At 39.5% G+C, this 27,640-nt stretch overlaps 1 protein-coding gene across 4 annotated transcripts in view; it reads right to left on the bottom strand.

Moving 5' to 3' along the window:
* The window catches only part of mtor (mechanistic target of rapamycin kinase), a 366,257-nt gene that overhangs the window by 133,681 nt on the left and 204,936 nt on the right, over positions 1–27,640 (bottom strand). For all 4 annotated transcript variants that reach the window (XM_048561203.2, XM_048561201.2, XM_048561202.2 and 1 more), the window contains one exon: positions 26,742–26,881. In XM_048561203.2, coding sequence (XP_048417160.1) covers positions 26,742–26,881 — 140 coding nt within the window. The remainder of the gene's footprint in view (positions 1–26,741; positions 26,882–27,640) is intronic.

The raw sequence follows: 27,640 nt of genomic DNA, 5'->3' as shown, positions 1-27,640 counted from the left end.
GATTCACAACCCTACGAGACAAGCAATTTCTCCTCATCTCAGTTTTAAATCTGCTACCCCTTACCCTAAAACTAAGACCTCCTATTCTAGATTTCCCCATGAGGAAACATCCTCTCTACAGAGATAGCAATAACTGCAGATGTTAGAGTCAGAGATAACACAGTGTGGAGCTGGAGAAGCACAGCAGGCCAGGCAGCATCAGAAGAGCAGGAATGTTGACATTTCCGGTCAGTTTTCTTAAGAAAGGGCCTGACCCAAAACAACATTCCTATTCCTCTGATGATATCTGGCCTGCTGTGTTTCTCCTGCTCCATACTGTGTTATCTGATTCTCTCTACAGATATTTTGTCACTTCCCTTTAGCATCTTACATACCTCAATTAAATCTCCTCTCATTCTTTTAAACTCTAAATAGTATTAGCGCAAACTTCTCAATCTCTCTTCCTAAGATACTTCCTCAGCTCCACAATCACCCTAGTGAACCTTTCTCTGAACTACCTCAAATGCAACTACATCCCTCCTTAAGTAAAAGGGGCAAAATTGTATGCAATACTCCATCAGCATTTCACTAATGGCTTGCAAATTTCAACATCAACACTTGTCTACTTATATATTCCATGCCTTTAGAAATAAATGCCAAAATTACATTAGATTCTTTTGCACTATTGTACTCTGAAGTTTCTCTTCATTTAGATTAAGAAGTTGCCTTTCTATTCCTCTGACCAAAAATTACATTGCTATCTTGTAACACTAGTTACATCTTGGGACCAGAAAAAAAACTCATTTATCCCTATTCTCTGCTTTCTGGTCAGCCAATCCTCTATCCAAACGAATAAATTACTCCTAGCCCATTTGATATTACCTTGGTACCTTTCCTTCTATGCGGAGCCATATCAAATGTCTTCTAGAACTCCAGATATGCTATATCGATAGGATCACCATTATCTACTTTGCTCGTTACATTTTCAAAGAACTCTAGCAAATTCGTCAAATGCTCCATAAACCATGCTGACTCTGAAAAATTGCAGTTTGACTTCACAAATGTCCTGTTATTATTTCTTCATAATAGATTCTAACCATTTCCCAACAACAGATGTTAAATTAACTGGTCAAAAGTTACCTACTTTCTGCCCCTCGCCCTTTTTGAATAAAAGGTATTATATTAGTATGATTATTGCTGTTCCTTTATCACAAGCATCCAATATTCTTTCTTGCACACTTCGTCCAAAATTGTGGCTACTGTTAGGGAGCCTGATGACCACCCTGGGTTGCGATTTTTTTCTCCTACTATTTTTCAACTCTACCCAAAGTGATTCTACATCCTGATCTCCTGAGCCAAGGCTATCTCTTAACTACTGCACAAATATCATCCTTGATTAACAGTGCCACCCTTCAGGTAGCTGTCTGTAATGTTCCTGGTTGTTCAGCTGTCGGTATGCTTCTTTGCAGGAGTTCATTTTATTCTGTATGACAATAGCCTTTGTCTATTGGTTTGATGACGACGTTGCGATTGGTCCTGAAAGCCTGGATGGCGTTGCGTTGTGCTTGGGTGATGTTCCACACGATCTTGTGAGTGTGGATGATGTATTTGGTATTAATGCATCTCTTGACAGCTTCAGCATGCGTGTTCAGCCTAGGGCATCAGCCTTCTGGTGGGGTCCAATTTGACTTTTTCTTCTTTGGTTGCTGCACTGTGGATCTCTCTGCCATCTGTTCCGGTTCATTGGATATTCATTGGGCTAGCTGCTGACATCTTGGAGTTTGTGGAAGAATTCCCGGAGCCTCATTGGCCCAATGAATTCTTCTGTGTCTGCCAAGAGACCAATGGGGTCCATTTTGGTAGTGGGGCAAAATTGAGCCCTTGTTTAAGGTTTTAGTAAAAATTTGTGGCTCAGGTTTTGGGGGAGGTTGTTGACCTGCTCACCTAGCAGGCTTGTTTTCATTCAAAAGTTTCATCACCATGCTAGATAACATCATCAAAGAAAACAAGCCAGCTCAGCGAGCAAGTTAACAACCTCACTGAGCCAGAGATAATGGGAACTGCAGATGCTGGAGAATCTGAGACAACGAAGTATGGGGCTGGATGAACACAGCAGGCCAAGCAGCATCTGAGGAGCACAAAAGCTGATGTTTCGGGCCTAGACCCTCAGCTCTTGCCTGAACTTTAATTCTGTCTGGCTGAAGGATGTGGTCTGACAAGTTGACGATGGGTTTCCCTGTGGGGGTACCGATTCCAACTATGGTATCAGGAGGCTTGATTGCTGCTGGTGGTGATGCCAAGCTTCTCCAGTTTCCTGTTCTTGATGTGCATGTAGGTAGCTTAGCTTCATTGCCTCACCAAGATGATCTCTATGCCTCCACTTCCCACCTTCAAACAACCACCAAACCTTAAACAGACCACTGTTCACTGAAAACTACCCAGCCTTCAGGGAAACATCAACCACACAACCCTGCCATGGCAACCTCTGCAGGACATGTCAGATCATCGACATGGATACCAAATCAGACGTGGAAATATCACCTACCACGTATGCAGCAGATACTCATGTGGCTTGACCAATGCTGTCTACCTCATATGCTGCAGGCAAGGATGCCCCAAGGCATGGTATACTGACAACGTTAACAGTACCAGACAGGAATATTCCCTCCCAGTTGGGGAACACTTTAGCGGTTAAGTGCATTCTGCCTCTGATCTTTGGGTAAGCGTCCTCCAAGGCAGCCTTCAAATACACAACAATGCAGAATCACCAAGTGGAAACTGATAGCCAAGTTCCATACCAATTAAGACGGCCTCAACTGTGATCATGGGTTCACATCGCACCATGTGACCCCCACCATATTCTGTAATTGCAAAATCTTCCTTACTGCCCTATTTTGACACCATTGCCTTCATAAATTGTTATGATCTCTCTACCTTAATTAGCTTGTACAGATTTGGACTACTTGTTACTTTGATTAGACTCCCCACATGCGACTCTTATATCTATCATGTTATTCCAGCCATTTGGTTCATCTCCAGCACTACCTTACTTTTAATGCTTTGTAGTTATCTGACTGCCTCAATTAATTGGATTATAAGTCATGCCTTCACTTGCTATTCTGCTGTTGACACTTTACTCACACCACTTGTATGATCTTTTGATCTCTCTGCCTATAAATTCTGTGCCTGTGTGCTTTTCTCCACTTCAGCTGTCAAAGCAGCAGTGCTGCGAATGTTCGTGATTTCCAATAAACCTGGTGGACTACAACCTGGTGTTGTGAGACTTCCAATCTTGTCCACCCCAGTTTAACACTAGTGTCTTCACTTCATTTTCCAAATGACTATTTTATTATCCTGCCTTGATCCAATTCCTTGACTTGGCAAAGCTGCACAAGTTTGAGCCTCTTCCATACTGTTTAGTTTAAAATGCTCTCTGCTGCTCCAGCCTTATAGGTTATTAGAATACTTCTATCGGCACAGGTCAGGTGCAAGCTGTTTCCAATGGCACAGCCCCATTTTCAACAGCACTGATGCCAGAGCTCCATGAACAGGAAACCACTTCTCACAGCAGTATTTGAACTATGTATTCATTTTACTAAGTAAAAATCAAAGGAACAGCAGATACTGTAAATCAGAAACACAAACAAGAATTGCTGGAAAAGCTCAGCATATCTGGCAGCATCTGCGAAGAGAAATCAGAGTTAACGTTCTGGGTCTGATTCTAAGGAAGGGTCATGGGTACCATTAACTACTGCAGTCCCTGAGGTATGGACTCACCTACAATGTTGTTAGGAAGAAGGTTACAGAGTTCTGACCCAGAAACACTGAAGGAACAGAGAATCACTTCTAAATGAGGATGGTGAGTGGCACCAAGGGGAACCCGCAGGTGATGTTGATGCCACTCATCTCTGCACCCCCATCCATCCAGTGCATCTTGCAGACGGTACACACTGCTAGCACTGTGCATCTTTGGTGAAGTAAGTGATTGTTGAAGGTTGTGGATAGGATACCAATCAAATGGGCTGCTCTATCCTGAATGGTTTTAAACTTTGAATGTTCCTGGAATGACACCCATTCAGTTAAGAGCATTCCATAAAATTTGCAACTTGTGCATTGTAGATAGTAGACTTACAATTAATGCGCTCTGCAATAAATTAGCAAATTGCACATGCTTCCAATGTAAGCCATTGGGCAGAATTGGAAATTACAAGGTCACAGTGAATTCAGAGCCAATGATAGCTTCATTGCAATCAAATATATAGTGTTAGGTAAGTATACTATTTAGGAGTTCCCAGTTTCATTGAGAAAGTAATGGAAACAACATGTCAAGCCTGGGAATCAATGCAGTGAGGAGAAAGAAAAAGTATTATGACAATTCCAGATACAGTCCACTTGCAAGTCCATTTGCATGTTATCCATATCTCATCAATAGCCTCTTTCATCTCCTGTTTTTAGTACGTCTGCTGTTTTTTATGCTTGTCCTTCTTTCCACTGCTTAATTCCATTATCGCTGTTTGTATCTTGTATTTCAGTACCTCAAGTTCTCGTCCTTATGACTTCCATTCTTTATTGTTTATCTTCTATGATCCTCCAACTTCCTGCAATGATTTTGTCACATCAATCTGATCTTGACATCATCATGTAATAAGTTCACGTTTTTGGCCTTGATACCCTAATCCTGGGTTTACTTAGCTCTTTCCAGCTATGACTTTAACTTGTGAGTATACCTTCCTAATATGCCCATTCTGGAAAAATGTCCTCAGAATCACATAATCATGCGAGTTTATTTTGCCTCGTGTTGTTTGTAATTTTGGCTTTATTGGGAAGGAATAAAAACAAGCAAGAAATAAATAATAGGTTACGGGCAGAAATAAGTTTGAGATTGGCCGACAATAGTTCTCCCACAAAATGATCCTTTCCTCTCTGATGCAAAGTATGCAACCTCCACTCAGGATATTTCTTATGACGCAAAATTCAATATCCAGAGGTGTGTGCAGATATCACAAGCAGATTGATGTTACAGTTCTTAGTCATAGACAATCCATAGCAAACAATGCCCTTTTTAAAAATTTACTCAGAGGACATAGGGGTTGTTGGCTGGCCAACATTTATTGCCTGTCCCTAGCTGCCCTTGAGAAGGTGGTGGTGAGTTGCTTTCTTGAATTGCTGCAGTCCATATGTTGTTGGTAGACCCACAATGTCTTTCGGGAGGGAATTCCAGGATTTGACATAGCAATAGTGAAGGAACAGTGACGCATTTCCAAGTCAGCATGGTGAGCGGTTTGGAGGGTAACTTGCAGGTGGTGGTGTTCCCATGTAAAGTTAATAAAAAAAGGAGAGTTTATTAAGAGCAATTCCAAAGAATAACTTGAATGCTTCAAACTTTCTGTTTTCACTTCAGATCTGCAGCATCCACAGTAATTTGTTTTTCAGATTTGGCTGCTGCTGTTTGGGTCTGAAACACTCAAGTTCTTCTTTGGAATTGGTTTTAATTTCCCCTATGATTGTTCCCTCTGCCCCAGTGCCATCTGTGTAACTGTCAGCATTGCCATACTGCAGGCTGAAAGACTGCATGAGTGAATCCCTGAGCTTGCCTTTAACCATGAGTCAATCAGTCCTTGAAATAAAAACATATTAACACACAAACCTGTTTCAAAAATAGGAAATGTTATCGAATCGAGACACTAAAATCCATAACTCATGACACTTTATTTCTGTTAATCCACCACATTAACGCACCACCCTTAACATGTATCTGTTTAAACTGCTAGGAAGGATAGTCAACACTCAAACAGGAACACTTATCTGGCTTGAACGTGGAGCTTCTATTATTTGACTGTGTACCTGTTGTAAATGAATTTTCACTTTGTCTTGGCTCCTCTGAGCTTTCTGCAATGACCTGATAATTACAGCATAATAATCCAGGTGAAGAGGGGATCTGAAACACCATTCCACACTTTAATGATTATTTCATTGTATTTATGTCTGTGTTCTAATTTCATAAATTTGTTGTAATTCCATCAAGATTAAGCCCTCAACATTTGAGGTTATTTCCCTGTCAACTTAATGGAGCATGCTAGTTCACAATATATGCCATATAAAGCTAGACATGAATAATGACAAAATCACTCACATCATTAAATCTTGGAATCATCATTTCAATCAGATATAAAAGTGGAGAAACATTAGGGTCTCTCTGGTTGGCTGAAAAAGTTGGTTCAAATATCCCTCTATAGTTTAACAATCTTGCAGGAAACAGGGAGAGATTAGGTAGAGTTAGCATGTTTTCAAAAAGAAAACAGTTTGACAAATCTAAGAATAATTTCACGTTGTAAATAGCACAATAGATAAAGGAAAAACAGCTGATGTATGATTAATTTTAAAAGGGACTCACTCAGATGCCACACAAGTTTTTACCCAAGATTAGACTCAGTGGGATTGAAGTAATATATATCATTGGTTGATGACCAAGTATTAGAAGGAAAATATACAAAGGAATAAATGGGTCATTTTCGCACGCATTGAGTGTAACTAATGGACTGTTGCAAGGCACAGTGCTTGGATCTTAGCTATTTACTTTCTATGTCAATGACTTAGGTGAAGGGAACAAGAGTGATATATCTCTACTCTCGCTGGTGATATTTGGTTAGCTGGATAAGTGAATTGTGAGGAGAAAATAAATAAGTTGAAAAGAGAAATAGACCAGCTCAATGATTTGGCAATTAGTTTCTGGATGGAGTAAAGTTTTGAGAAATGTGAACTTATCCCTTTATTTAGGACAGTGGAAAAGCAGTTTCTTTCTCAAAAAAAAAGCTGCAAGACCAGAAAATGATGGTACTTAGAAGGATTTGAGTGTCCTTGCACTTGAAACATGGAAAATAATATGCAGGGACAACAAACAATGAGGAAAGCAAATGGCATCTTGACATTTATTGCATTGAGGTTGCAGCATAAAAACTAGAAAAGTCTAGCTGCAATAACATAGGGTTGTGGTGAGACCACATTTGGAAGACTACATATAGTTGTGGTCTCCTTGCCCATGGGAGGAAAATCTTTGACAGGCAGGTGATGCAAACTTTCAACGGTTTAATTTCTGGGATGAGAAAGGACAGAGAAAAAAGGAATTATAGGTTGATAGGCTGACATTGGTAGTGGGGTAAGTCCATTAAAAAAAAATTAATAGAAGAGTGCTTGATAGGATGAAAGAGAGTCAGTACAGATTTACAAACCATGCTTGATGAATCAACTGGAATCTTTTTGAGGGTGTAACTTGGAGAGTTGATAAGGGGCAGCCAGTGCATGTGATTTACTTGGACTTTCAGAAGGTTTTCGATATGGTCCCACATTACCGACTGGCATGGAAAATTAAAGCAAGGGGTTTGCTAGTGTACTTACATGGATAGCGAACTGGTTGGCAGAGAGGAAACAGAATAGGAATAAACAGATCCCCACCTGCCTCCCCTAGTGGCAGCCAACAAGTAACTACTTGAATGCCACAGGCATTGGTACTTGGGCTCCAACAATTCACAATAAAGATTAAATGATTTAGATGAGAGAACTAAATGTTATGTATCTCCAAATTTGTGGCTGACACAAAGCTGGACGGTACGGAGAAATGTTAGGAGGATTCAGAGTGGCTTCGACAAGTTGACTGAGTGGGCAAATGCATGGCAGATGAACAACAATGTAACTAAGTAAATTGAATGATATGTGGATAGCACCTGGATCTTCAGTCACAAAGTAGGTTTGATGGGGCACGTGGCCTACGTCTACTTGTTTTTCTTATTTTATTCTTCTAGCAAAGTTAAACTTGAATATGGATGGCCAATTTCAAAGTAGCAAACTCATCTCAGAAATGGGACAGTCAAACCTGTTCTATCACTTTGTAAGATTATCCAAGTCCCTCAGAGTTTAACTTCATAGGACTTATTCCAATCATTAGAAGGTAAAATATCATAGTAAAAATTGGCCACTTTCTGATTCTTTGAATGGAGAACTGAAATATTAAAAAATTGGTTCTACTCAAAACAATGACATTTTAAAGTTATCATGCGATAGCTTCATTCTGACAGCTTTGACTACCACTGAACAGCTACTCATGAAAAGGAACATGACCAGTCAGAGCTCTAAGTTATACTGTTTATCCTCTGAGACTTGTTCTACAATAGGATTATTTACAATAAATGAAAGCTATTTGTGGCCATCAAAATACTGTCAATCAACAGGAGGCTAATCTGGCTTCCTAAATGGTACAATATCACTGTGTTAAACTGCATTCAATAATTTGGTTACATGAAACCACATCAAATAGAAATTGGTTTTTGCTTCATGGCATTTTAGTCTTGAGTGAGTATAGTACCACCTGAGAAACAAACAACAAATAAGATACTTCCCTTGTAAAATATTCTCAAGCAACATACTGTCATATTAATATTTAGTTCCCCACTATACTGAATTGCAATTCTTCATATACTGAAAGCTTCCAAGCTAAATATGCATGGAATGTGGCGTTAAGTTTAAAAGAACTGCTAATTCCCACCCTCTGTATTGCATAATATGTGCAAGCAGTAGTGCACATTAGAAGCTATTAGGTTAACTTTGTTTCATTTAAAGTCCTTAGAGTTGTTTTAATTTAACCAAAATAGTGGTGCGCATGTAATATCTGTAAAGAACAAGTTGAGATTAAAATCTGATTTACAGCAAACCAGCTGCCATGAAATCAGATTATGTTATGCGTTACTGCAGTTATTGGGGAGTAGTATACATACTATCACAGTTTTCTTGCATAAATAATTGAACAAACTGAACTTGAGGTAACACCGAGTTGCTTAATTTTTAAACTATTTTTGTCCTTAAGGCATCAATTCTTCCTATGGTGCATTGGCTCCCTGGAATGCAAACCCAGAAAATGCGCCTGATGTTCAACGACGGATCTCCTTACAGCCAACCCAGATTGTTTAATCACCATTCTCTCCAGAAGACACATTTCAGCAGGAGTCAATGAACAATAATCCAAGAATGGCTGATATTTCCACTCATCAGGTGCTCCTGCCATTACCCAATAGACCAGGTAGTGAAACAGAGATATTTTTGGTTTATGCATATCAGGGTCAACGTACGTACCTCCTTGGCAGTAAGAAAGCAGAGTCAATGAACAATAATCCAAGAATGGCTGATATTTCCACTCATCAGGTGCTCCTGCCATTACCCAATAGACCAGGTAGTGAAACAGAGATATTTTTGGTTTATGCATATCAGGGTCAACGTACGTACCTCCTTGGCAGTAAGAAAGCAAAAAGCTGGAGGAATTCATCTCCTATCTGCCTACCTTTGCTCATTTCTCTGTGTCTTGCTTTCCTTATCAGTTACTTTGAAAGTCTCCCATTTTCAAATTCAATGATCAACACGACTAGGGAAAAAAAAGACTACCTGCAATGGTATCCCATTGCCCTCCCCATGTATGCTTAAAGGAAACAAGTGACTGAAGGTCTTCTCAAGAAATCCTCTACCTGTAAACAGCTGTTATTCTTCAAGGTTCTAGTTCAGCTGCCATTATAAAAAGCACCGTGTAAAACTAAATTGTTAACAGAATAGAACTTGCCAAAGGACTTCATGGGTGCATTATAACACCAAACATGTTGCAGTACACTATAACAGGATACCAAAAGCTTGGTTTTGGGGATGGGTTTTAGGGAGTGTCTTAAAGGAGGAAAAAGACAAGGAAATAGGGAGAAAGATAGGGAAGAGTCAAGAAATGTGGTGAGGCGAGCTGAGTATTGTGAAAACTACCACTATGCCTTCAGATAATGTCACCAAAGAATAACTTACAGATTTGAAATAAGAAGGGTTGCAGGATAGACCCTTGAGGGACACCTTGAGGATGTAACTGTAGAGCAGCAGGAAAAGAAGCCATTGATAAGTGATTCACTGGCTATGATTAGACAGTTAAGGATGTAACTACGTAAGCATAATTCCAGCAGCTGGAGAACAGTGGAGGCATTTGAAGACCGTAGTGTGAAATTACCTGTTATTCTATTAAAATATCCCAGTATGTTACTTGAGGCAAAGGTAATAGTGATAGGAAAAGGGTTAAATGATGTAGATTTTTTGCGGAAAATCTGTGAAGCAGCCTGTGTTTCTCAGAAATTTAGCTTGGAACTTGTCCATCAGAAACATGGGCCAGAGTCCAAATTGGTGCTTATAGCCTGGCTTCAGAGGATATTCTAACCAGACACAAAGAGATGCATTATTAAATACCGGAAACTACATTTGTTTCCCCTCCTCCAAAGAGGCTTCTGTGGGACAACATATTTGAGATGGAAACCTCTTGGGAGTTCTCTCTAACTATCTACAAATGGTTAAGACTCCGTTGTACACAAGCGTACAATTTCAAATTCAATCCCATATATCGATCGTTTTAAAATGTTATCTCATTATCATCTTTGTTGCAGGGAAAAAGATATTTTTCAGTCTTTTATGAAGCTACAGAAAGCCAAATTCTGCTAATGCATCAGAGCTGCAAAGTACGAATAACTGACATTTTGCCAAGTAGAACCAAAACAGCAAAGTGACTAAACATCTCGGTGCTAATCAGATTTATTTGCAGGCCACCTATAAGGGTCTGCCTTAAACTCTCAAGTACAGATTCTCCTTTGTATCAAGGCACAAAGAGCACTTTCTGTGCAAATAATTGCTGGAATTCCTCTGTACATCACGATCAGGGAGCATAGTAGTTTAACATACTGTCCGTTCATGTGAGAGACCTAGGTTTGAATATAGATCAAAGTGATGAAATTAAGCTCTTCTTTCTCTGGAACTACATAGATCATACATAAAAATTAACCTTGCACAGTTTTAGTTCATTTCAGTGAGAGCGAATCCTTAGTGTTACTTGTCCGTAGCCAATCACAACTTTCAGTACCATTCAAAAATGGCAGAAAGATGGGAAATACCCTCATTCAAACATGTTCAACATACACGCAAATCACATGCATCAATCTTGGCTGAATAGTTCTCAAGGTTCTGTGCCAAAAATTTATGGGTTTGAATAAGTCCAGAAACTTATCACAAGAATCCTAATGTCAGCTCAGTACAGTACAAAGGGCCCAGTGAGATTTGCTGTCTTTACATTAAGATGAATAACATTAAATTGAGGGCCAGTCTGCTCGCATCAGTGAATGTAAATTACCGTGTGCCACCATATTGCAAAGGAGCAAGGGCCTGGTGAATATTTATGTTTCAATCAATAACACTAACACAGATGATCTAACCATTACTACATTAATACTTGAGGGAGATTGTTGTGTGCAAATCCGCTGCCATATTTTCTGTCTTATAATAATGTCTACACATCAAAAGTATTTCATTGGCTATAAAGTGCTTTGAGATGTCTAGCTGTCATGAAAAGCGCTGTCCTAGAAATATATGTAAGAAGTCTTCTTTCTTTCAGAAACAGTTGTTTTGTTTCTGACCATGCTATATTTTATCGAGGGATGTTGTCAATATTGGCTTAAAAAAAAAGAAAATACATGATTTTCCAACACAGACATTCCCCTCAAAAATGTAACCATGAGAGGAACTGGAATGCAATATTTCTCAGATATTCTGGATTAAAAGTAATTTATAACTGTGTGACTTATGAGAGTTCTCCACAATAGCAATCACTGAAAAGTTGAAAAGTCAAACAGAACTTTGTTTATTTGTCCAAAAATGCCAAACAATTTTGGAAAACCAAAGCTTTTGAGAGAGATAAGATGGGATCTATTATTTTAATTTCTTAAAGAACAGGTGGAAGACGACCCATGATGGAAGTCACCAAGCAAGGCTGCAGTTGCTACGTTTCCTAGTAAACTGAGTTCGGTTAGTTAAAGAAAGACTTCCAAGCTGGAAAGGCCAGTTTTGGGCTCTTCTGATAACCAGCAGAAACCTTACAAGCAGATTCAGTTGTAAAACTCTCTCTTGACTGAAATATTGTAAGAACCTAGTAAAATCGAGTATCTGAATTTCTAACTGACTCCCATCTGATCTGAAGTGTGATTTGAAGATTTAACTGATTCTACACTATTCAGCATTGCTATCTCAACAACAAGAAGTTGACTGGATCTTTTAATTCTTTGAATTTGGATTCTTGGCCCCACTGGGGTGTTTTGCCGTGAATCCTTCTTTAAAATAAATTCCCATTTCATTTCTGCAAAGTTGTGTTGTTCTGTCGTGGCATGTATGTATGTGTATTTGGGTTAAAGGGAATATCGTTTAGTTTTGAGTAGTAGCTTAGTTGTTAACCAGTTTTCCTACTTGCTGAAGATTTTTTTTAAAAGTTGTTTTTGAGTTATTGAAGAAACCCAGCGAAAGTTCCTTTGTTTTAAATAATACTGAAAAAGATATGAACAAACTAACCCGCTCAATGTTAAAATAAAACATTTACAAGGTTGGAATGGCTCAAGGCGCAGAAAGAATTGATAACCAGCACACTTCCCTGCGAGTTATAAAACCCTTACAAAACAATGAATTAAAATGCTTGAAAAGTCTTTAAAAGATAGCATTTTAAAACTGACCCAAGATTTCCCTCCCCTTCAACCATTATGGAGATACAGGGGGTCTCCATTTTACGAACATCCGACGTACAACGCTCGTATTTACAAACATGATCCCACACAGGTGTGTAATTTTTAATATCCGACATACAAACTTTCCCTGTACTTATGAACAGCTACTTTATACTGTCCTGCACTGTGTTTTGAATTGTATACAAATCAACTTGCAAGCAGACTCAGGAACAAAACTTGTTCGTGGCCCAAGGACTGCCTTTATTTTTAATCAACTTGTTCAGACATGTTAATGGCACACCTCTGGAGTAGGTAGGACTTGAACGCAGCCTTCTGACCCAGAGGCAAGGACTACCACCATGTCAAGAGGCTCCAAAAGCCTTGTGGAAATTTATTTTGGTATGGGTACACATGGTTTACCTTAAATCAAAGTCATCTCCATGCTATTCCTCTACAACTCCTACAATTTTCAATAGGTACATGAACTACCCTTATTGAAACATCCCCCTCCATTTTAACTTGATTTATGTCCCCATTAGTTTGACGACCCAGGGAACAATCTAATTCTAGGCCTATGGCATTTTCACAATTAAGGCTATAAGGAGATACTTTGAGCAAGAAGACCGATATCATCCTTAAATATTTGCAACTTGTGCTACTTCTCAGGCCCATGCCTTTACAGCAAAGACTGAAATTGAACCACTTCATGAGTCAGAATCCACTGGAGTCTGTGTTAAGAAAATTGCTAGCTTTCACTATTATAACCAAGTACTTAAAACTGTGTTCCAGATCATGGCAAGTCAGAATCTTATAATTGCACAGTTTTTCTATTGGTATCTAGAAACATAAATGAACTTCTTTAGTTTAGCTCCACAGATGGAAAAAAAACATGAGGAAAAAAGTTCCAAATTGCATCATTACAAAAAGTATCAATTGCACTACAATATATTTTACTATTAGAAGTTAGGTAAAGTTTCATCACTTCAATGTTCACCTAAAATATGGAAAATGTTTGACAAGCAATGCACAAAGTTAAATAATAAGCATATGAAAACTGGCAATTTATACTAGTATATTTATCTAATAGAAGTTACTGCGCATTAACAGTACAGTTTCATAACAACTTTATCTTTGTTTGTTTGATCAACCATCTTTGTTTGATGCTTCATTGGAGGCGCACGGATGATGTTACCTGGCAGAATGATTAAACGTCTGCAAACTAACCTACCAGCTCGGCAAATAAATCAACAACCTCATCCTTTGTATTTATCAATATGTCAAAAAAGCTTAGTACAAATATTTGAAGTAACTTGGTAGGTATTGACACAGCATAGAAATACAAGAGATTAAGAGATGCAAGAGACAGAAACAATGATTACGATACTCATCTTAACTACTTTGAAGTCGATCTACAGAAATAGTAAGGGCACTAATAGCTTATTATTAATTTCTCAATAGTTTAGAAAGTCCCAAAATCATTATGTCACCAAGCTGAAGAAAAGGAATGGCTAAAAGAGAAGATCATATATTGTTGGAGGAAGGGACTGTAGGGAAGTAAGCAGTACCACAATTTTCAGCAACTGGGAAGGAATGAGTTGGAATAACTGCAAGTGCATTAGTCATGACTTCAAGTCAGCAACTACACATGAATAAGAGAAAGTGAATCAAGGACATATAAAGCAGCATTCTTATAACTTGGAAAAGAAAATAAATTATAACTTAGCTATATTAGAAAAATAGACTGTTCAGCTGTCATATTTGAAAATGTAAATATCTTAAAAACGTTCAGTCAATTGTTAGATTGTTGGTTATGTCGAAGATAAAAATGAAGGAAGAATAGTTTAAGAAAACTGATATTTCAAAAATTAAAAATATGCAAGCTATTAAATGTTCTAGCAACGATTCACATCAGCACAGAAAGAGGTGTTTTTTTAAAAAACTATTTATTTTGGAGAAAGATTGATGTGAACAAAGTGGATCACTTTGCATTCAAACTACACAAATACATTTATAGTCCATATGAAGTTCTGCCTTAAAAAGTAATACTGTACAGCATTCTACTACACTGAATAAATTCCATGTTAATCAAGATAATCTAACTCAGAATTCTGGATCTAATTGACCTCACAACCTTTGCCCTGATGATAAAACAGAAACATCTTATTCTCGGCGCAACCATAACTTGTGCTTCAAGAGTTAATGACTGCCTCTTGGATCACAGCCAGTCCAAATAAGACCTTTCTGAACTCAAGTCATTGAAGTCCTGAAAGGGTCAGCGCTTAAGATTTCAAATCAAGGACAGCTGCAATTCCAGGGAATTTTGATCAATGACACTGTTATGCAACCTTTGAAGAGCCTAATGCAAAAAGTATGAGCTCTATAAACGCCTGCAAAAACAGACAAGACACTAGGTTATACCAAAGAGCCAGTCCATCACAATGCTGTGAAATCACCCATGCATTCAGTTTAGAATATCTGACATGTCACCATATATTTGGTCTCTAGTGTATTTGTATCTCAACAGCTTTACAAACTAGCACATAAATGAGTGTCAGATGTATTACAAAATGTAGCCTTCTGAAAACATGTGAGCAAGTATCATTTCACTTCAGCTCACACTCTCGTAGCAGCTTAGACCTGTGAACAAGCCAGATATTGCCATGAAAGCTTGGTCATGAGGCATTATTGCTTCTGAAGGAAAGGTGACAGTGGTTGATCTTAGGTTTCCTAAATAACAATATAGTGTTAAAGTGTAACAAAATACCTGCTCCCAGGATGTCTATAACAAGCATTTCAAAACACACTTGAAACAGCAGAGCTTACACAAGGTTATCGACCAAATGCTGGGAAATGGGATAAGGGTAGATCATCATTGGCAGTCCCTCACAGTCAAAGATGACTCGCTTCCACTCTCAGGGTGAGTCCATAGGTGGCTGTGTAGACCAACACAGTTACTGCAGGCTCTGTTACATTTGGTGTGGTAGTGCACTTCTGCTGTTTTCGCCTGGGCTTCCATTTCCGTTGATAGCAAATCTCGAGGTGCTCAATGTCTTCTGGATTCTCCTCCTCCACTTTGGATGGTCTTGGGCCAGGGATTCCCAGGCATCTGTGGGAATGCTGCACTTTGCCACTGAGACCCTGAGGGTATCTCTGAAGCACTTCCTCTGTCCACCTGGGGCTTGATTGCTGTTTCGAAGCTGCAAGTAGAGCACCTGCTTGGGGAGTCTCGTGTGAGTCGTGCAGACAATGTGTCCAGCTCATCGTGGCTGATGAAGGGTGGTCTGTGCCTCGATGTTGGCCCAGTCGAGGATGCTGATGTTGGTGCTTCTTTCTTCCCAGTGGATTTGCAGATCTTGCACAGGCAGCGTTGGTGGTACTGCTCCAATGCCTTGAGGTGTCTGTTGTAGACAGTCCAGTAAACAGGTACTCAATGACTGGCGCAGCTGTACATGACCTTGATTAGTATTGTGCAGTGTTGGTCTCCTAACCTAAGCAGAAGTGCAGCAGAGTTTTACAAGTCAGTTTCCTGGAGTGGCAGGTTTGTCACAAGAGGAGAAGTTTCATCAGTTTGGTTAGTATTCATTAGAGTTTAGAAGAATGAAAGGGAATCTGATTGAAACATATTAAAGTCTGACAGGGCTGGACAGACTTGATGTTGTTTGCCCTGGCTGGGCTATCCTAAGCAAAGGATAGTAGGTTCAAGATATGTAGCAGGCCATTTTGGATTGAGATGAGGAAGCATTTTGTCACTAAGAGATTGGTGAACCTATGACATTCTCAACTACACAAAGCTGTGGAGGCAAACTCACCAAATATATTTAAGAAATAAATACATTTCGAGAGGCTAAACGTTTCAATGGTTGTGGGGAAAAGCAGCTGAGCCATAATCGTGTTGAATGGCAGTGCGGGCTCAATTGGCCAAGTGGTCTACTCCTGAAATGTGATGAATGACTACTAGTTGATATCTTTTTGTGTTGCTGTTTAGAATCATTAAATAATCATAGCACAGGAGCAGGCCATTCAGGGCTAGATGCCTCCAGCTTTGCACCAGCAATGTAGATGGTAGAATTTGAATTAGTCATTTTGCTGTTGGAATAGGAAGAGGAGAGCTTTTTTTAGCAGCTTTCTTCATGACTGAACAGTCCTCTTCAGGATCCACTCAGCTCACCATAGAAAACGTGCCCTAAAAACAGTCTGCTCAGTCACCGGCCTGGCTAAAGAAACACATCCAACAGGCTCATCCACCCAAAGTCTGAAAACCAAAGCCAAACTCAACTTCAGAACCTGGAATGTACAAACCCTCATGGACAATGAGCCAAACAATCATCCAGAATGAAGAATTACCCTCGTTGCTCATGGACTCAGGCACTTCAATACTGATACTGCCGCCTTGCAGGAGCCTTGAAGAGCAGGTGAAAGGCAGCTGATGGAAGAAGGCATTGTTTACAAGGCCACAAGGACAGTGGTGATTACACCCTCTTCGGGAGAAGAAAACCTGAGGATCATTCCAGGATGCATGGAATTGCATTCACCATCAAGAACAAACTTGTCAAACAACTCTCAGAACTTCCTGTTTGCATCAACAATTGCCTTATGATTCGCCATCTAAATTTGTCACAAACTGGCAGGCAACAGTTGTGAGTGCCTATGCTGCAACCCTTGATTCCACACAAGTCCAAAGAAGGCTTCTAGTCCACCCTGGGTGGCATACTCACCTACAGCCCTAAGGAAGATGGAGCTTGCACATTCTCTCCGTGTCTGCATGGGTTTCCTCCGGGTACTCCGGTTTCCTCCCATAGTCCAAAGATGTGCAGGCTAGCTGGATCAACCATGCTAAATTGCCCAAAGTGTTCAGAGGTGTGTGGGTTATAGGGGGATGATTCAAGGGGCAATGTGGACTTGTTGGGCCAAAGGGCCTGTTTTCACACTGTAGGGAATCTAATTTAATCTTAAAAAATAAATAAAATTATCCTCCTTCGAGGCTTCAATACCAGGGTTGGAAAGGACCCACAAGAGGGGAAGAAGTCAAGAATTATAATGCCAGTGGGATATTCCTGCTTACCAAATGTGCAGAACACTAGCTGGTCGTCAAGAACACCCTGTTCTGCCAAAATGGCAAGTTCAAGACTTCTTGAAGACATCCATGATCAAAGCACTGAGAACATCCTTATGGTCTCAGGATCCCTCGACCATTTTGCCATTTGATCCCAAGACCATAAGGATGTTCTTATTATTAGTGCAAACGACTTATGGACAGACTACTGAATCATTCAGTCAAAATCCATCAAATGCCACCAGAAGCAGCTGAAGACAAAGAAACAGTTCAGAAACAAGCTTGACCATCAGCAATTTCAAGAGCTAAGTAGGCGAGCAAACTTTCAACAATATCTTTAGCAAAATTTCCAAAGAATTCATTTTAAAGGAGTGGAGGAAATCTGGAAAGAGCTAATGACAGCCACCATTTCATACTGTGAAGAAACCATGGCTACAAGATGAGGAAACACCATGAATGGTTCAACAACAATGACCACATCTTCCAAGATCTCATCGCTAAGAAAGGTCACTATACCTGGCAGAACAACATCACCAGCCAGGCAAAGAGAAGAACTCATCAAACAGCAAAGGTGGAATTACATACAAAAACTTGGGAAATCAAGAACTATAAGTGGATGAAAAAACCTAAGGGACTGCATCTCCAGGCCAACAAGCATTAGACATGAGGTTTCCTCTGTGCCATTAATACAATAACACCCTTGGCTTGAAACAAGTGTGCAGTAATGAAGGCATCCTTTCGAGAGACAGAGAAAACATCAGCCTCTGGTTGAGAGGACGCTTCAAAGATCCCCTAAACAGCATTACAACTGCCAACGAGGACAAATTTGAAGAAATCTCCAATTACTGTGGCAGAAGTTGCAGCCTCCATTAGATGATGAATGGAGGAGGCGCAGGAGTAAATTGGATTCCAGCAGGCATGATCAAACGGAGAAGTGCAGAGCTTATCTGTAAATTCCATCAACTGCTCCTGAAAATCTGGGACAAACAAAAAATTCTCTGCCGATCTCAGAGAGGCTGCCATCACTACCATATTCAAAAAAGGAGACAAAGTGGACTGTGAGATGTACCAAGGAATCTCCCTATTTTCCAGTGCCAGGAAGATCATCACCTGAAACCTCGCTAGGTGCCTTCCTTCTGGCTCAAAAAAAAAGTCATTGTGGCTTTCAAACCGTGGAACCAGGGACCTGATTTTCACTGCTCTGCAAATTCAAGAGAAATTCCAGGAACAACTCCAACCACTCCACATGGCCTTCAATCGATTTAACTACGGCTTTTGACTCAATCAGGAAGTGCAATGGAAGATCCTATCAAAGGCCACCTATCCAGTGAAATTCATCAAGGTTCTGTCTCCTCCACAACAAGATGTCAAAAACAGTCCATATCAATGGCAGAATGCTTCAAGGTCAAGGCAGGGCTTAAGCAGGGATGTATCATCATCTCGACACTTTTCTCCATCTTGTCAAGCACAAGCTTCCAAATGATATGGGCATTATTCTCTCACTCCCGTGGATACTTTTCAACCTCAACAGATTGAAATCCAAGAAGTAAACAACATTGACCTCACAATAAAGGATATCCTATTCTATGTGGAACTTCAGTGTTCGAATGACAATATCGTCCCTGCTCTCTCAGAAGAGAATATTGAAGCCCTACTCAATGCCTTCATGGAAGTATAATGAGAAATTGGTCTAAGCCTCAAGACTCAAATCCTCTACCAAATCATCCCAGGTCAAGTTCCAATTCATCTCTTTTTAAGATCAGAGAAATTCCCACCAAATATAGAACATTTCCTCTGCCTGGGAAGCTACCTCTTATTTACCATAAATTATGAACACAAAGATTTAACACTGCATCTTATGTCTGAGCACTGCCGTCGATGCCTAAGGATGAGAATTTTTGACATTCAAGCTGGTAACAAGATCATTGTGAATCAGGTCGTTGTCCTTCTGACTCTGCTATATGACTCCAAAACCTGAACTACATATACATGCCACCTCAGGCCCTTGAGAACCACCATCTGGGAGGACAGGTGTACTAACATCAGCAGCTAACAGCATCAGCTTTAAGGCTATGATCAGTTGAAACCAACTCCACTCAGCTGGCCATATGCTTAGGATGCCTGAGCTCTGACTACTAAAGCAAATTTTCTTCACCCAGTTCAAGAAAGGCACTTGGGCAAGAGGACAATGGAAGCATACAAACACTTCCTGAAGAAATGCAACATAGCCGTCAATGCATGGGAAATCCTCACTCAGAAGAGAGTGAATTGATGGCAACTCGTGTATGAAGGGACACAATTTTGTGAAAACACATGGTGGCAAGAAGTAGTACAGATCACGAACCAGAGAAAAGAATGGTAATAATCTCAAGGTCAAGGAGCAATTTCACCATCCGGAAACATCTACCAAATGTGCGGTCAGTGAAGCAGCTCTAGGATAAGGCTCATCAGCCACACAAGGCCCCTGAGAAGACATGATCAGTGACCTGGGTTCAAATGCCACCATGGTGGATAGTGGCAATAAAATCTGGGACAGGAGCTGGTCTAATGGTAACCTTGCAGCCACTATCAATTGTCATGAAAAACCCATATGATTCACTCATGTCCTTTAGAGGAAATTTGCCATCCTTCCCCAGTCTGACCTACTTGAAATAAGACATCTTTGCTCATGTACTCAAACACTCTTGCAATGAAGTTCTACTGTTTTCTGTTTGCTAATCAATTCTCAATCCATGCCAGTATGTTACCACTCTCATGTACATTGAGTTGTACATGAACGATTACCTCCCAAACGATCCGCAAAACTAACCTCTTAATTGGGATTTTATCAAAGATTTCTGAAAATTCAAATACACCTTATCCAATGGTTCTTCCTCATCTATTCTAGGTGTTACATCCTTAAACTGAAGTGGGTTTGAAAACATAACTTTTCTTTCAAATGATTCTATGCATGAGATTTCCTTCTGTTCCATAACAATCCTGTGATTCTGTGACCACTAAGAATCATGAGGGAAGCAAACTGTAGAAGATTTTAAGAGACTGGAGGTGTAAAGCTAGTGAATTCAGTTGAGGAAATTTAATTGGATAACCTCGAGCAGTAATTTTTAAAGCTTTTTATAAATACTTTGTTTTAAAAAAACTAAAACGGGCCAGAAAATGAATTCTAAAATGGTAGGCCATGGAATTTTGTGTGTTTATTCAGCAAGATTTCAAAACTACAATGAGGGGTAACATATGGGATCATTTGGAAGTATATTGCTATTTCCAGGCTAACATTGACTCAAGAGTTGAAGGTCGTATTTGAACAATTTTCTTGGTCCATCAGAGCAAGTTACTAATATGGTGGTTAACGATTGATGCAGGGGTGTTGGCTAACTGAACTTCAATAAAGTATTTGGCACAACTGATAAAAGAGATTGATTCACAAAGCACGTGCTCAATGGTCAGATGGCAAAGTATTAACCTGGTTTGATGTTTTGATTACTGAGGATACAGGGAAAAGTCATTTGTATCAAGAATGAAAACTGTGTTCTCACCAAGTTTCATAAGATCAGTATTTGGAGTGCTGTTACTGGCCATTTTTATAAATGGTGTAAAGAGCAAAATATTGTCCAAGTTGTTACAAGTTTTCAATGACTCCAAATTGTTTACACTGAACAGTGATTCGAATTATAACATTCCAAATGGATCTGGATGGTCTAGGAAATGGGCAGAGAAACAGAAGATACAATTTTACATTTATAAGCATTAAGCTATAGAATTAAATAAGAACTTAGATTATTGTTTGTATCCGATACATATATATAGTACATATTACCTGATTCTCTAAAAAGAGATTGCTCGCATCTATTGTCTACATGAAATGCTCAATACAACAATAACCACTTTACTTAAAGATAATAAATTATAGCATGTCAACGTTAAGAAAAGTTTCCACAATTGTGTTAGTGGCTATATCTTGAATGTACACTAGCATAAAACGCAATTAAACTGGATCATAGCACAATCTAACAAAGACCAAAGGTCATATCTCTGAGCAGACTTTTGTTTGTTAGCCAGAAGGGATCTAGAGGCCTGCTTGGACTAGTGTGGAAGAAGAAAACTACTTTTTAGTCTAAGAAGGGGTTCTTGTCTTAACCAACAAGCACTTTAATCTACATAAAAGTTACACTGATGTGATAGACTTTGGTTTGTCTTATTCCTTTGAGATCCTAAATTGTTCTGCCACATGTCTGTATGACATCACTATGGTGGGTGGTGCTTAAGACACAGTTCAACACAAATTCTTTCAGATCACCATTACACATCATTTTCATTTTATCTAGCTCCTCACAAACTTGTTTCTCATTATTAATATTTATGTTTCTATTTATAACTAATTTTACCACTGCAGCATTCCCAAAGTTTGAAAACTTATTTAAACAGGAGAATTTTTTATCTTTTGGATTTCCTACACAGATAATGTCTTTCTTGATGAAACAGGAAATTGCTTCATTGCAGTTTCTTGAGGACCTTTAAATCAAATGGGGTTTCTCCATGGAGGACTGTTGTCCAGTGGAAACAAGCAAATTTTTCTGGATCTTGTCATGAATCTTTTCCCTGTTGTGGAGCAAGAACGAATTCAGCTCTCTTTGTGCTAATGTCACTTTTGTGTGTCTTTTCAAATCTTGCATGGTTTGAAGACTCTAATTGTTTCTCTCTACACTCATTTTAAATTGAAGGTGTATGTCTCTCAAAACTCTTTCTAAAATGAAGAGCAGCCTCTCTCGATTTTTTTTTTAAATGAAGGTTAACTTGTCTTTGCGCTCTTTTTAAAGTAGAGTGGTGGGTGTGTGGAATGTGCTGCTGGCAGTGATAGTGGAGTCATATACTTTAGAAACTTTTAAGCTCCTCTTGGATAGGCACATGGAAGACAGTAAAATGTAGGATATGCAGGGTAGATTGATCTTAGTAGGATGAAAGGTTGGCACAACATCATGGTTCAAAGGGCCTGTACCATGCTCTACTGTTCAATGTTCTAAATGTCTGGCCCACTAGATGTTCTATTTAAAATGAAAGTCTGTCTGTTTGCACCCTTTCTAAAATGAAGGTCTGTCTCTCTTAGTCCACTTTTTAAAATGGAGATCAGCCTCGTTAGGCTCTTTGTAAAATTAAGGTCTGTCCCTCTCCATGCTCTTTCTAAAATTTAATGTGTTTTACTTAGATCTCATTCTTCTAAATTCAAGGAGTACAAGCCCAGCTTACTCAAGCTTCTTCTACCACAGACCCAATATGAGTACAAACTGAGGTTAAACAGAGCTGTATCTTCCCACTAACGCTCTTCTCCATCTTCTTTGCCACAACTCACCATTCCATCTCCATGAAGCTCTTTGAGCTAACCTACAGTGCAAGTGGGAAACTGTTCAGCACTTGATGCCTCAAGGCCAGAGCCAAGGCCACCCAATGTCTGTCACTGAGCTGCAGTACACAGGTGACACTTGTGTGCCTGCACATCCAGAGGCCAAGCTACAAACCATCACTGACGTTAAGGCACCAAGGTGAGAGAGAGAGAGAATTGGCCTCAGACTAAACATCTTGAAAACAAAGGATCTCTGGCAGCCCAATGCTGCAACACAACGCAGTGTGCCCCCCACCCCTGCATCACCGCCACTGCCCCCCAACCATCAAAATCCTTGATAAGCCCCTGAACAACATGGATCATTCCCCACAGCTTGCGAGCCTCCTCTCAGTGCAAGCAGAAACTTGGGATGAAATCTAACATCAACCCAGCAATGCAACAGAGGGACGTCTAAGGAACAATGTGTTCGAAACCAGAGATCTCAAGCCCAGCGTCAAACTCATGGTCTACAGAGCAGTCATGGTCCCCACGCTCCTGCGTGCATCAGAAACATGGACCAAATACAGCATATACCTCAAATCCTTGGAAAGTTATTGCCAGAGGTGCTTTTGCAAAATCCTGCAAATCCACTGGCAGGGGGAGCATATTAACATGAACATCCTCTCCCAGGGCAACATCCCCAGTGTTGAGGTACCAGTCACACACAACCAACTGCAATGGGCAGGCTACATTATCCACACGCCTGACACAAAACGCTCTAAACAAGTGCACTACTCCAAGGTCCACAAAATAAGTGGTCACTAGCAGGGCAGTGGAAATGCTATAAGGATACCCTGAAAGCCTCCTTAAACAAACACAAAACCTCACCAATATGTGGGAACTGTGTGCCCTAGAAAGCATAAACTGAAGAAGCATCCACAAAATTGTCACCCACTTCAAGTATGGCACATGGAGGCCAAGCATAAGTAGCAGAAAGAGCGTGCAGAACCCAGCGCATCCCACCCATCCACCTATGGCTGAGTCTGAGACTCCAGGATTGGACTATTCAATTACCACAACATCCATCCCCTCGAGTGGAAGCAAGTCATCCTCGACCCTGAAGGTCTGCTGAAGAAGTTGTCATCTTTGGAATGCAGCCAGAGTATTTTTAAACCCAAATGGCATGACTCCACATTGGTATAACAAAAGTGGTGCTAACAGTGACATCTCTGAAGCTTTAGATGTTAATGGAACTTGCAGTATTCCCTTCAATTGATCAGTCTTGGAAAGGAATGAAACATTGCCAACCCTATCGATACAATCTTCTGACAGTGCAATGGCTGATATGGATGTATTCTTGTTACAGTATCTAATCTAATTGACCATTTGGCTTAGGAACTAACACCACTGGCGCATCCCAACTACTTTAGCTAAATTCAGTCAGGCCCCGAAATGAAAAATGTGTGGTCCCTTATAGGAGTAAGGGATAACTGTAACAAATAAGATTCCAAGGGATTTGATAGGGATCTTGTACAAGAATCTAGAACTGGAGGTGTCACTATTTAATATAAAGGCTCACCACTTAAGACAGAAATCAAATGACTTCTTTCTCTCAAATGGTTGTCCATTTTTCAAAGTGATTCTCAAAAGGAGCGGAAGCAGAGTCTTTGAATATTTTAAGACAAAAGTGGATAGATTCTTGGAAAGCAAGGGGTGAAAGGTAATCAGCGTGGGCAGGAATGTGGGGTTGCAGTTTCAATCAGATCAGTGACGATTTTGTTAAATGGCCTACTCCTGCTTTTAACCCTTTTGCTCATTGGACATACCCTTCACCTGCAATGGTGGATGAACTGCTCAACATAGACATGCAGTTGCATGTGTACTCCAAACATAGTCAGTCTTGGCTAACATCAGAGTATTCAAACTCAATGCTAGCTAGTGACTTTCCTTCCACACCCACCAAATTTCAGTATGTGCCACTATCTCAAGAGCCACATTGTCTGGCCAAACTAAAGACATGATGTTTTCCTTAGTTAGGACATCTTTTCCAGGTTTTCAACAAAGGATTTGGAAAAAAAAAAGTTAACTTACATCCAGTTTAAGACATTTATAGATTATCCTTGATGATGTTGCCTCAGAGACTGGAAATAATAAAGAATTTAATAGTGTGTCCCTGTAACTAATAAACACATCATCCCAATTACTTTGGAAAGTCATTGATAGTTCATTATCTAACAAGCACTCAGTAATAAAGCAGAACATCAGGCATTGTACTGTATTCTAACTTGCATGATCCACAAGGTAAAGATGGTCAAGGTAAGATAGGTATGACAAAAATCAAATTACAGACTTGCTGCTTCAAGTGAAGCAAGACGGGACATCATTCATGCTTAACAGCAGAGGCAGCATGGAGATAGACAGTGCTAGGTGATTTCACAATTAACAGATCAGATTGAAACACTGTAGTCCTAGCACATTTGGTCGTGAATGGTGGACAATTAAATAACTAACAGAAGGAGGATCCACAAATATTGCCATTTTCAATAATGGGGAAGCTCAATTGTAAAGGCAATTGACCCTGACAACATTCTGCCAATAATACTTAAAACCTATGGTCCAGAACTAGCTGCATCCATACAGCTATAACTGGGATCTATCCGTCAACGTGAAGCATTATCAAGGTATGTTCTATCCACAAAACACAGGCCAAATCCAGCCTGGGCACCCCACCTATTCTAGATGATCAGCAAAATGATAAAAACGTGTCATCAACAGTATGATCAAGTTACACTTGCACAGGAATGACCTGCTCACTGCTGTTTAGTTAGGGTTCTACCATGGTCACGGCTCCTGGCCTCATTACAACCTTGGTACAAACAGAAAAAAGAACTGAACTCCAGAGAAGAGGTGGGAGACCCTACCCTTGACATCAAGGTTGCACTTGATCAAATATAGCATTGATGAGCCTAACAAAACTGCAGTCATTGGAAATAGGGTGAAAGCTCTCCACTAGTTGCAGTCATGCTTAGCACAGAGGAATATGGTTGTGGGTAGTGGAGTTAATCATCTCAGTCCCAAGACATCAGTGCAGGAGTTCTTCAGTGCAGTATCCTAGGCTCAAGCATCAACAGTTGCTTCAACAATGACTTTCCCCCTATCATGCGGTTAGACTAATGGATGCTTGCTGATGATTTCACAATGTTTTACACCATTTACCACATATCAAATACTGAAGCAGTCTATAATCATATGGACATCATTCAGAATTGGACTGATAGTGACAAGTAACTTTTGCAGAACATTCAGAGAAGGTAAACGAACGGTCTTCAGCTTAGGTTTCGCTAGAATTTTGCCTGTTGCATATTAATATGATTATTTTACATGTGGTAAAATGAAAAATGCCAGGTTCTAATCTCGTGTACATTAATGAAAGACTACTCTCTACATAAGCTTCTCTCTATCAATCTGTTACACATCTCTTCCAATTATCTCATTTCACTTCAATCTTTTGGAAAGAAGAAAGGTTACTATAATGGTTTCAAAATTAGAAAAAACTATAGAAATGGAGATTCCCTGATGGGACAAGTTCAAATACAAGGTGGCAGAAGTTAAACATTATCAAGTTAAGGCTTACAAGAGAAGTCAAGTGGAACATTTTCCAAAATCAACTGTTTTACAAAACAAATTAGCAAGAAAATGCACTTAAGTAGGCAGTATATTTATATAAAAAGAATCAACTGAGTGGAATGATTCAGAAAACGAGCAGCATTGCAATTAGTGAAAAAAGGATTAGAGCTTTGGATGTATTGAGCTTCTTGGTCTTAAGAATTCTTACGGTGAAACTCACCATTCACCAAGTGCCTCTAAGCAGCGCATTCTTCCAAGGACAAGCTCTGGATCATCCTTGTTCATATCCATCTTCTTGTCATATGCAACCAAAGCATCTTCCCACTCATGAAGCTTCTCATACCATGTCGCTTGGATCTCCTATAAAATGTGTCACAAAATTTACAGGGTAAGAAAGACTGCAGCATGCAGTACATACTTGCAGTTGTATATCCTTGAAAACATTTGTCTGTCAGTGCTTTCAATACTGCTCATCATAACTTTGGCATTCTCGTAGAAGGGGCAAATAATACAATGGGACACAGAGTACAAGCATCATTTAGGACAGATTTGATTGTTACATGGATTTTAATGATTGTAAAATCACAGGCTTAATTCAAATATCAGACGTGTGCATATATTAAGGATTATACCATTATGTATTGTTGCATATTGCTAACAGATCACTAACTCAAGACAACCAAGTAAATTTGAAATAATTAAGCCTCTAATCCTCACATACATATGAAAAGTATTCATTTGCAAATCCAGGATAAAAAAGTTAAATTGGGATGTTTGCAAAAATATTTTAAAAGCTGAATTTTCACTTTCTCTAAGACTATCACTGTACTTGCTGCATACAGTTTTGACAGATATTTAAAACTGAATTTATAAAGGTATATGGACATAGGAAGTTAACATTTTATTTTTAAGTCAAACAATGGCCATTAATCTTGTATTGTCTACCGCATTTCCATCATGTTCTATTTACAAGCAATCTAAACAAGTCTCCCTGCTTCCAGCACATGCAGATGAAATTATAATGTATTAGAACTGCAAACTATAAAAAATATTTGAATAAAGCAAAATACTGTGGATGCTGGGGATCTGAAAGAAAAACAAAAATTGCTCGTGAAACAC

This window comes from Stegostoma tigrinum, chromosome 28 (genome assembly GCF_030684315.1).
Source record: "Stegostoma tigrinum isolate sSteTig4 chromosome 28, sSteTig4.hap1, whole genome shotgun sequence".
NCBI lineage: Eukaryota > Metazoa > Chordata > Chondrichthyes > Orectolobiformes > Stegostomatidae > Stegostoma > Stegostoma tigrinum.
The sequence above is the reverse complement of the archived record's forward strand: the minus strand, read 5'-3'. Positions and strand labels throughout refer to the sequence as shown.